The 12,021-nt window shown below is 42.7% G+C and overlaps 1 protein-coding gene across 3 annotated transcripts in view; it reads left to right on the top strand.

The window, feature by feature from the left end:
• Positions 1-12,021, top strand: part of LOC138648710 (receptor-type tyrosine-protein phosphatase eta-like) — a 160,891-nt gene that overhangs the window by 65,502 nt on the left and 83,368 nt on the right. For all 3 annotated transcript variants that reach the window (XR_011315179.1, XM_069738543.1, XM_069738542.1), the window contains exons 16-18: positions 2,199-2,471; positions 3,305-3,559; positions 6,701-6,970. Coding sequence is in view for 2 of the 3 variants with exons in the window: in XM_069738543.1 (XP_069594644.1) it covers positions 2,199-2,471; positions 3,305-3,559; positions 6,701-6,970 (798 nt within the window). In the remaining variant the exon portion in view is untranslated. The remainder of the gene's footprint in view (positions 1-2,198; positions 2,472-3,304; positions 3,560-6,700; positions 6,971-12,021) is intronic.

The following is a 12,021-nucleotide window of genomic DNA, read 5'->3' as shown; positions in this document are numbered from 1 at the left end:
AGTTTCAACGATGCCGAAGTTGTTCCCCTGATCGTTGGTCGCTGGAGAGAGCTGTCTGTGTGACAGCTCCCCAGCGACCACACAACGACTTACCAACGATCACGGCCAGGTCGTATCGCTGGTCGTGATCGTTGGTAAGTCGTTTAGTGTGACTAAGAGACATGCAGCTCCATCTCTCATCTGATCCTGACCTGCTTATTTTCTCTCTCTATAAAACCTAGCCCTGCCTGTGAAAGTTTTTCCTGTCTTGCTGGATTTGGTGTCCTGAAGTTGGTGTTGGAGATTGTTGTTTGCTGGTCTTGGGTGTATGCTTTCTCCATTATCCTATTCCCATTTGGTTTGTACATTCCTATCTTTCCTTTTATTTCTCTCTACCCTTGGTGAGTGTTTTTGTATGTAAGTTGCTTTTTGTTATCTTTGTTTGTTTTGTGTTTTTATACACTACCCTGGAAAGGAACAATTCTTATCTTTGCTCTCATGTGTGTGGGACAGAGTTCAGAATAATTTAAAGATCATGGGGGACAAAAACAAACGTAGGGTTGAAATTAAAAACAACAAAAGTGTCATGTCCAGACCTGGGGGTGAGTGAGTTGGTATGGCTGTCCATCAAAAATATTAAACTGAAAGTTCCTTCGTGGAAACTAGGTCCTAGGTTTATTGGTCCTGTAAGGTGGTCGCTGTAATCAACCCTGTAACCTTTCGTCTCAAGCTTCCTCTAACTCTCACAATCCATAATGTTTTCCATAGGTCTTTACTTTAAAAATATGTTGCACCTGTGGTACCGTCACCCTTGCAACCACCACCGGTTATTATTGACGGTAATTTAGAACTTCAGGTAATGACTCGTTGATTCCCGTAAGATTTGCCGCTCTATACAGTACCTGGTACATTGGAAGCGGTATGGTCCTAAGGAGAGGATGTGGGTGCCTGTATTGGAGGTTAAAGGGGTATTCCCATCTCCAAGATCCTATCCCAATATGTATTAGGTGTGATAATATTAGTAAATACCTCCAATTAGATATGTAGTTTAGTTTTTCTAATTCGCAATGTCGCAATGCCAGTAGGTTGATACAGTCCATTCATTTGGCCCATCTAGTTGAACCCGGCCCTGAGGATCCTGTGGCCCGTGGTAGAGCGAAGGGCTATTGTCACGAGTGTGTCACGTCCTCCTAGGAGGTCTGGGGTTAGGCGATCTTTACATACTGTGAATCCTAGGTCTTCCATTTAGCCTGTGTGTTTTGTTTCTCATATTAAATGGACTTTGTTTCCTTTGGCGCTGAAAAGGTTAATGACTTTTTGTCTGCTGGTTGGAGACATGCACCTCCATCTGACAGCTGCTCCTGACCTCATTTTTTCTCTATAAAACCTGGCCAGATCGTCTCAGCCATACCGGTGAAAGTTTTACTTCCTGGCTTGCTGGAGTTGGTGTGCTAAAGTTGCTGCTGGAGATTGTTGTATGCTGTTTTTGGGTGTATGTGTTCTCCCAAATCCTATTACCATTTGGTTTGTACATTCCTATCCTTCCCTTTATTCCTCTCTACCCTCAGTGAGTTTTTTGTATGTAAGTTGCTTTTTGTTATTCCAGTTTGTCTTGCGTGTTTATACACTAACATAGCTGTCCCAGGCCTCCTGGGGGAATGGGAGGGGACAGCTTAGGAGTCAGGACATTAGCAAGAGCATAGTAAGATCGGAGACTCGGGCCTCTCCACCTTTAAGAGTACCCCTGGCACAGGGATAGTTAGGATCCCAGTTCCAGACACAGTCTGATTCCCCCTTTCCTTACCGCATGACACACATACCTGTAGCATGTAAGCCCCCAAGGGCAGGGTCCTCGCCCCTCTGTATCAGTCTGTCATTGTTAGTTTGCTTACTGTAAGTGACACCTGTAATTTTTATGTAACCCCCTCTCATGTACAGGACCATGGAATCAATGGTGCTACATAAATAAATAATATAATAATTAATGTATGTGAGATTGCGTTGAGGGGTTAAGATGACCATAAACCTTTAGATAGTGATGTTCAGCCAACGTTCATCTAATGAGTATGGTCCAGATATCTTGTGGGCTTTATTCCCATCATGGCTCAGATTACAACTCAGGATTTTAATTTTTTGGACAGTGGTTACCATAGAATAATACAGCATACTGCTCCCTCATTCTCTATCCACACTGATTGTTTGTATTTATTTTATTACAGAACCGATATCAGTGAAATCTCTACAGATCGGCGCTGTGACCGCATATTCTGTGTCTCTGACGTGGAGTAAACCTGATGAGTATCAGACGTCTTACAGCTACAGAGTCCGGACATTCAACTCATCAGCCACAATGGTGAATAATACAATAGTGACAAGTGAATCAGCGACAATAATGAATCTGACACCAGGAGAAACATATACATTCCTGGTCTATACAAGAGCTGCCGATATCATCACTGAGTCCGACCCGGTGTCAAACACGACCTGCACAGGTGAGGACAGAGAGAATTTGTAAACCGTGAATTATGAGTCGAAGCTCCTGTTGTATATCATATCTATAATATTTGTCATTTTAACAACTCAGGCAAATTCTCTCACCAGATTGCCTTCTTTTGGGACAGAAATGCACTTCAAGCCCTCCATTAATGCAGAAAAAAAAAAAAAGATGCTCAAGCAGGATTCCACTCCAATAATAAGAAAAAAATAAATATACAGACCTTGGCACTCCAAAGATGCAATAAATACATGTAATTTATTGTATTTTACATTGCAATTCACTGCATAAATTGATGTTGCGAACAATTGTTGGGCCTTCATCAGAATGGATTGCAAAAGGAAAGGTGCAGGGAAAGGTAATAGGCAAGGTTTTTAGCAGCGCTGAGGGGAGGGACACATCCGTGCGCAATGGCCATAGTAAGGATGTGCCCCTCCCTTCAGCGCTGCTTAACACTTTGCCTATTACCCCTCCCTGAAGGGGGGTTGTTCAAGTACCAGTTGTTGTGCTGTATTACTGCTCCTGATGCAATTATTACTATGTGCTTTGCTGGTTACTTACCTGGCTTATTTAACCTTTTTTCTGCTGTTTAACCCTTGGATGGTTATTTGCACTTCATTAATTTTGTGACATTTCTCTTTCTGCTTCTGCCTGAAATCTTGAACTTGACCCCCGCTGTCCTACTGACTTCATTGTGCCACAGGCCTACTACTTTTATTATAATAATGATAATTTTTATTTACATAGCGCCAACATATTCCACAGCACTTTACACTTTACCATAAGTAACTGCTGTATAACTAACCTGTCTGTGATTTATATTATTCTCAGTTCCCGGACAAGTTTCCACCATCACCATGAATAATTACAAGTCAGTTGATGTTCTTGGAGCCTCATGGATAAAACCAGCAGGAAAAATGGATAATTATACAGTCAGTCTAACAGGAGCCATCAATAAGACAACACAAACTACGAGCACACAAGTGAATTTCACAGGATTACTACCAGGCAGAGAATATAATGTCACTGTACAGACAGTCAGTGGGAGCTGCAGCCAGACATCTGCTCCAGTGACCGAGGCCACATGTGAGTATCCTCAGGATCTGCTTAATTAAGAGTGAGCAGGGTATGTAGTGAGATGGAGATGACCATGACTAGAGTGGTGGACATGGTATGGAAGGTGTGTATTGTTTGGAGTTAGGTCGCAGTCTGACAACCGGAACGCAATGCTCGGACTGGCCGGTGGCTCACTTGACTTGATCGTGACAGTTTCATATATTTCTATGCAGTTCTCACGCTCTGGTTAGTAGAGCCGCCAGTCAGTCTGTTCACTGCATACCGATTTATATGGTTGTCTGAATGCACCCTTAGGATTACCAGTTCTGGAGGAGTCTGCAGTCGTTCTTCTTCTCAAGAGTTGTTTGGTGAATGCCCCTGTTCAGGATGCATCCTCCTAAGGCCCTGCTTAATTGCAGGAACAATTAAAAGCTTTTTTTAAAGGATAGCCCCTTCTGCAGTACAGCATACTAAGAGGCCTGATTAGCAAATTAGTCCTCATTCCACCTCCTTGTGTACTGTACAGCAAGCTGTATTTTTATTATGATTCAATATTTCCAGAAACACCAACGGAATACAATAAATATTATCCAAATGCTCATGAATGTCGTAGATGGCAATTCATGAAACTATGGTGTATATGTGCTAGTAACAACCTTCAATTGAAGTTATGTTCCATAATAGTAGATGAAGTTAATAGTCCATCTGTAATGATGTGAAATCTGAGGTTGATATCTTCTGCAGAAGTGATGATCCATGTGGTGCAGATATATCCTGATAGATCATTCCACTGAAAATAAACATGAAGAGAGCCCTGGTCGGTGGCGTCTCTCCGGTTCAATACTTGCTCTGCTTCAGTGACGCCACTGCAGCTACAGAGGCCGATCGAAACCAAAGACCGTATCCCAACCAAAGGCCGTATCCCAGGCATTTTAGAGTCTTCTTTTATAGCCATACTAGGCAGCAGTTTTTATTTTGTAATGAGCTATCTGATAATTCCACCGTCACTATGAATCCACCACACTTCTCCATGCATGAAATTATATACTAAACCTAAAATGCTAGTAAGTTTATAAAAATGAGCTACAATAAAATAAATTATCTGTTGATATAATAAAAAAATCAAGTTTTTTTTTTTTTTAAATAAATAAAAAATATATAATGAAAGAATCTGTCCCACTGCTAATAAAAATGTGTGTGTATGTGTATATATATATATATATATATATATATACACATATATATATATATATATATATATATATATATATACACATACACATTTTTATATTTATATTACAGACCAGAAGTTTGGACACGCCTTCTCATTTAAAAATTTTCTGTATTTTCATGACTATGAAAAATTGTAAAGGATTTACAATTGTGGAGGAATCAAAACTATGAATTAACACATGTGGAGTTATATACTTAACAAAAAAGTGTGAAACAACTGAAAATAAGTCTTATATTCTAGGTTCTTCAAAGTAGCCACCTTTTGCTTTGAGGACTGCTTGCACACTCTTGGCATTCTCTTGATGAGCTTCAAGAGGTAGTCACCGGAAATGGTTTTCACTTCACAGGTGTGCCCTGTCAGGTTTAATAAGTGGGATTTCTTGTCTTATAAATGGGGTTGGGACCATCAGTTGTGTTGTGCAGAAGTCTGGTGGATACACAGCTGATACTCCTACTGAACAGACTGTTAGAATTTGTATTAAGTCAAGAAAAAAGCAGCTAAGTAAAGAAAAACGAGTGGCCATCATTACTTTAAGAAATGAAGGTCAGTCAGTCTGAAAAATTGGGAAAACTTTGAAAGTGTCCCCATGTACAGTTGCAAAAACCATCAAGCGCTACAAAGAAACTGGCTCACATGAGAACCGCCCCAGGAAAGGAAGACCAAGAGTCACCTCTGCTTCTGAGGATAAGTTTATCCGAGTCACCAGCCTCAGAAATCGCAGGTTAACAGCAGCTCAGAATAGAGACCAGGTCAATGCCACACAGAGTTCTAGCAGCAGACACATCTCTACAACAACTGTTAAGAGGAGACTTTGTGCAGCAGGCCTTCATGGTAAAATAGCTGCTAGGAAACCACTGCTAAGGACAGGTAACAAGCAGAAGAGACATGTTTGGGCTAAAGAACACAAGGAATGGACAATAGACCAGTGGAAATCTGTGCTTTGGTCTGATGAGTCCAAATTTGAGATCTTTGGTTCCAACCACCATGTCTTTGTGCGATGCAGAAAAGGTGAACGGATGGACTCTACATGCCTGGTTCCCACTGTGAAGCATGGAGGAGGAGGTGTGATGGTGTGGGGGGGCTGGGGAAGAAGTGACACCCAGTTGATTGCAAATTTATTTTATAATTTATGTTATAAATAATCTAACAACTCCGCAGTGAAAAAAAGAAATTAAAAGTCACATACATTTTACTCCGCTTTGTAGCTATTTGCTATGATGTCACCAGTTTCACTTGATCAGACTGGTGAAAGATCCTGTTTAAATGTAAATGACACCTGTAAAAAACAGCGCACCCGACATGCGACTGATATGTTTGGTTCATATTAGGATGTGAATAGTATAAATATTTTAATGTTATTTGTAATTTCATTATGAAATCTTTAATTGCTCCCGTGGCTGTTTAACCCTAAGGCTGGAGTCACACCAGCGTATAGCATCTGATACGAGAGCGTTACTCGTGATATGCTAATGACACTTAGCTAAAACTCTCTGGGACTTTAAGCTGTGTTGGTGCACTGTGCTCCGGTCCTATCGCATGAGAGAATCGGAGCGGAGGAGACGGAGAAAGTAATTTCTCCATCTCCTCTATTGCCGACGTCCACAGGAATCGCACTGCATTCGGGTGACCTTCCAAGTGCAGTGCGATGTTACACACGCACCCATAGACTTGTATGGGTGAGAGCAATCCGATTCTCACAGCCATTTTCATCCTCCTGCAATGGTTTACGCGTGTTGAATTGGCATGAGAAAATAATTGCAGACGTGCACTGCCCCATACTATAAACTGGGCTGAGTGAAATCTGATTTTTTTTTATTTTTTAAATTTGATTGCACTCGTCCAATTTACTCGCTCTTGTGAGCAAGCACTAAGTCACGTGGTGCAGTTTCTTGATGCTGGATATGTTCTCACCTCTCTGTATTTCTCTTTTTCTGCAGATCCAACTCCACCTGGAACGTTATCCTTTACTACAATTACAACTAAGATCCTGACATTATCTTGGTCGGAGCCAGCAAATATGACCGGTGTGAATAAGTCATATAATATAAGCTACGGGATATCTCCATCCACTAACTTATCTATGACAAGTCCCACAACAAGTGTCACCCTCCAGAGCCTGATATCTGGGACTAATTACTCCATAACTGTGGTAACAGTCGGAGTCCGGGGGTATCAGAGCTCTCCGGTCACCACATCGGTCTATACAAGTAGGTTTTATTATTAGTTCCACTTTTTAAAAATTGTCACTTGATGTGAGGAGAAATGTGGAGAAAATGAAGAAGGAGCAGAATACAGAAAAGAGAAATTAATTTTAAGAGTTTTCTTGAACCCTAGAGGTGTCTAAATGAGATGATAATTCGGAAATGATGTTGAACCCTACTGCTGAAAGAATCTGGTCAGGAGTTTCTCTGAGTAATCTGCTCCATTGTATTCTGGGTGAGATAATCCTGAAACCTCATGTACATGCAAAAGAGCTCCTCAGAAAATCTTCATGCATATATTTGGCGTCCAAATTTGATATCCAAATGTGTTGTAAATATGTAAAATGTTTTTTGTTTTTTACCTTTTATGCGTGTCATTATTTATTCAGGAGCTTAAAGCATGTGTAAAGATGGTCATACTTATTAGATAGCAATCAGTCAATAGTTATTCTTCCTGATGGCCTGGTGGTCCTGGCTATATAGCATGTCTTCTTTTTCTCTTGGTTTTCTCTTCCTGATGGCCTTCTCACACATACACATGCATGCTATGCCGTGGCTTATCTTCTGCTAGATTTCAATAAGCCGCTCCTTGTTTAACCTCTTATCCTGAAATCCGTGATGAGTTGGGATAGTCCCATCAACTTTAAGTGGTCAGCTAGTCCCACCAAAATCGTCAGGTGCATCAGAAATTCATATTCTGTGCATGACCGCTTTTAGACTTGAAAGCTTATGATGATGATTACCTTGGGATAGCGGTCCAACACTTGGCACCTCCACATATTAGCAGTTTTATTGTGAATAAAGTGAACAGCCCAGCTCCGTTCACTGTGTCTTGTACACTCTTGGGGACTGTAGCTCGGTTCCTATTCACTTCAGCAGGAGTCGAACTGCAGAGTCCGGGAACAGCCTTTACACAATAAATTAAGCTGTGCTATTCACTCAGTTCCTTATTTACATTTGCCCACCAAAAGAGAGGAAAACAGCTGATCGGTGGGGGTGTCAGGTCTCGGACAGAAAAACAGCTGATTGGTGGGGATATCAAAAGCCACCGATTTTTATGTTGATGATCTCTACAATTATATGATCAGGATTACCCCTTTTAACCTGCAAAAACCCTTATAATATCTAATGTTCATAAAGTTTTCTCCCATTTTCAACTTTTGCAAAGTTGGTGTCCAGAGGAAACCACTAAAAATGAAGCACACTCTAGTCCAGTTGGTTCAAATTCAATATGAAGTTTATTTTTAAAATCTTAGTACAAGCAACGCGTTCAAGTCAAGTTAATGGAGAGCAATACAGAATGGATGCAAGTTTAATAAGTACAAAAGGCACCAAAACTACATTAGAACCCACTAGTGGGCTGATCCAAACACAAGTGACATACCAGCAATAAGAAATATATATATCTTGGTACCGTGTTAGCCAGTGGATAGAAAACTCTTCAACTCTCAATTCTAAATATTTTTCATACCAGCAATAAGAAATGTCAGGTATAATTAAGTATACGTATATCCCCAATATACACTGTGCATAAACACCATTTCATGCCTTTTTAATGATCCTTTTTCTAATTAAACCTTTTCAGGTTAATAAAGAGTTCAAATTCATTACATTTACTTGTGGGTTAATTTAGCTTAATGTCAATAGGATTCAGACCTCCTTGATTTTTGAAGGTATTTTTCCTGTTTTATAGTACAGTGTGTGGTCGATTAAATGGCGTCATTCAAAAGTACAACTCATCCTGCATAAAGCAAGTATATGGTGACAGAAAACATAAAAAATAAATTGTGGCTTTTGGAACAAGGAGAGGAAAGAATGAAAATGTAAAGACGGAAAATGGCCTTGTTGGGAAGGGGTTAAAATACTTAGATTTCAGTTTTCTCCAGTTTCCAGCTTCCCTGGTCTTCTTCTAGGTTCTATGAGCTCTCCTCATCTTTTCCAGCTTTGTAGAGTGGTGCTACATCCACCATTGTAAACCTATGTCCCCTCACAACTAGGCTCCTTAGACTTACATTATGAAAGTGATGTCCTGTCCACAGAAACCCTTGTGTGATCCGGCTAGGTATGTGAAATCTCTGATAGGCCTACAATCTGCTGTCCTGCAGCTCGTCTTTTTATGTTTTGGTCAATAGTTATGTCACGATATGGTATGAAATATCATAAGTAGTTCTCTTGCTAGCCTGCGTGGGCTAAGCCCCCCTTCTTGGAGTGATACTGCAACAGTTGTAGCTGCAAATTCCTGGCTTTCCTTCTCAGAGAGTGTGGGGGTTAGGAGAGCCAAAAGTATTTACGACCGGCATTTCCTGTGTAAGCTCTTGTTCAGCTATAAGTGAAGTAGAAACTTCGAGGATCCATGAAAGATTCTTTGTTTAGTTTTTGTTAGATATTAGGCAAACGATTTAAGCTAGAAATACGAAAATATATATTCTTATTCTCACTCGGTGTATCTACCCATCCCGCGAAACCCGGGCTTCTAACTCTATCTGGTAAAGAAGTAGGGATTTCTCTGTAAATATGTATCCCAGATAGGACATATTTGATCTCATTAGAATACTCACGTTAATCCGAGATGAATGATGGATTTGTTAGGACTATAACATGTTTTGTAGCGGAGTTATCGAAAGTAGATATAGATTAGGATAAAATGAGTTATCTGAAGAGGTAGGAGGGACGAGGTGATCCAACCCCTTTCTGGGATGTTACAGGCTTAGCTATAACTGTCTGCCCAGATCCCCAGCTCTTTCTTCTTGTCCTTTTTTTCCTGGAAGAGCTGAGTACATCCCATGAGCTGGGACGTATGGAAAACTGCCCTAGCCTGGGGGCCTGCCATGCGTTGAACATGTGAGTGTTATCTTTTCTCCTTTATTCCCTTTATGTTATAATTACCCGTGTACATATTTGCAATTGTCTCATTTGTAATATCTTTATAAAATATTTTTGATAAAGCACTGCCTAATTTTTTATGGGATATAATATTTAATATTAGTTCGTTCTCCTGTTCTAAACCGTACCCTAAGTCTTCTGAAGGGAAATACGCTACTGTTACTGTTGTGTTGGGTTAGCTTTGGACCCGTTTAATCGAAGCTGGTGGCGGCGATACCGTGTGCAGACTGTTGAGTGATGCTGCAGCGACTGCGGCGTTGATAATTATTGTTCCTGCCTGAGTGGGAGTAGTTATCGCGTCGCTGCAGCGTGCCCAATAGCCAGTACATAGCAGGCAGCCTTTCTGGCGACTAATTACCCAGGGTGCAGTACCTAATCTGACCTGAGAGTAAGGGGGCCGCCAGAGAGCTACAAGTGTTAAGTGGAACTGTAAGTGGGATATACATAAATCCCTGCAGTTTGTGGTATATTGAAAGCAGTGGGATACCTAGAATAAGCCCCTGCTGTAAACTAAGAGGTCAATAGCCTTGTGTGTGTTTTCTCATCACATTGCTAGCAGTGGAGGGATAACTAAGATAAGCCCCCCTGCACATGTGATAGTTGTCTGTTGGCCTAAAGTCACCCCGAATCGTGACAATTGGGGCCAGCGGTCAGGGGAATCCTGACATTTGGTGGCAAGGCGGTGGGATATCTTAGAGCATTAGTGATTTGGTTTGAGTAATCATTCCTCTCACTAAAAACTTGCAGAAAGTTCTTGCGAGGACTCTGCGCAAATAAGTTTGGAGAACGAACGCAGTGTTTTATTAGTCTTGAGACAATTGCGTACTGGTAATTATCCCCTCCCTTCTCTTCGTTTTTCTATCCTATCTTTTATTTGGCAACCATGGCTGCGAAAGGGGAAGCCTGGTACAACCAGCAGAAGGACATTCTTGCTGGGATATGCATGTACCATGGCCTGAACCCCCAGGACAAGTCCAAGGCTCAAATGGTCGCTGACCTGGTGCAATTCGAAGCAGACCAAGCCAGGTCACAGAGCCCAGAGGCCGCAGAAGCCAGCACCAGCGAACATGGTGCTGCAGCAGAGGTCCAACCACTGAATGCCGGCCCTGTTAGCAATCCGGGCGAATTGGACCCCCACCTGCAGGCGGCCTTGAAAGAATTCCCCACTGACGACCATGAGGGACGCCGGCAGCTGATTCAGCAATACCGGCAGGAGGCCCAGGCCCAGCAAGCCGAGAGAGAGGCCCGAGCTGAGAGAGAGGCCCGAGCTGAGCGAGAGGCCCAGGCCCAGCGAGCCGAGCGGCAAGCGGAGCGGGAGTACCAGCTGCAGATGGCCCGACTGCAAATGCAGGGGTCGTCCCAGTCCAGCCGTGAGCCCAGCAGTGCTCAGATGCCTAAGCCCCGGCCCGATCACTTCCCTGTTATGGAGGACGGAGACTTGGACACGTTTCTGCGGGCCTTTGAGAAAGCCTGCAGACAGTACTGGCTGCCTACAGATGAATGGGCACGATACCTGACACCAGGGCTGAGAGGTAAAGCTCTGGAGGCGTTTGCTGCCCTCCCTCAAGAACAAGATGGTGACTATGAGGATATCAAGCAGGCTCTGATAGCCAAGTACCAGCTTACACCCGAGGTGTACCGTAGAAAGTTCCGGACCCTCCAACGTGGCCCACACGACAGTTACAGTGATGTGGTGCATGGACTGGGGACCCACTTTGACCAGTGGACCCAAGGACTGTCAGTGACCACCTTTGCACAACTGCGAGACCTGATGATCAAAGACCAGTTCTTTCATCTTTGCCCACCTGAGGTGCGACAGTTCGTGATGGACAGAGAACCCAAAGACGTGACGAAAGCAGCGCAGATTGCCGATGCCTATGAGGCCAACTGTAGATCGGAAGCGCGGAAGCCAGTCACCACCAGCTGGAGAGGGGGTAAGCCTGCAACCAACGCCAGTACCCCTGCCAGCCAGCACACCAGAGGTCCTGTCCCCGTAGCCAACAGCACCAGACCTACCACCGAACCTCGCAAGTGTTACCACTGCAATCAGACTGGTCATATCAGTACCTACTGCCCAGCCAAGCAGAAGAACACCCCAGCCAAGGCCCCAGGGCCTAATGCAGCAGTTCTTTTGGTGGGTGGTGTGGTTGGGAGGGTGTGTGACAACGTACAGC

The sequence above is a fragment of the Ranitomeya imitator genome, chromosome 9 (genome assembly GCF_032444005.1).
Source record: "Ranitomeya imitator isolate aRanImi1 chromosome 9, aRanImi1.pri, whole genome shotgun sequence".
Classification (NCBI taxonomy): domain Eukaryota; kingdom Metazoa; phylum Chordata; class Amphibia; order Anura; family Dendrobatidae; genus Ranitomeya; species Ranitomeya imitator.
The sequence above is the reverse complement of the archived record's forward strand: the minus strand, read 5'-3'. Positions and strand labels throughout refer to the sequence as shown.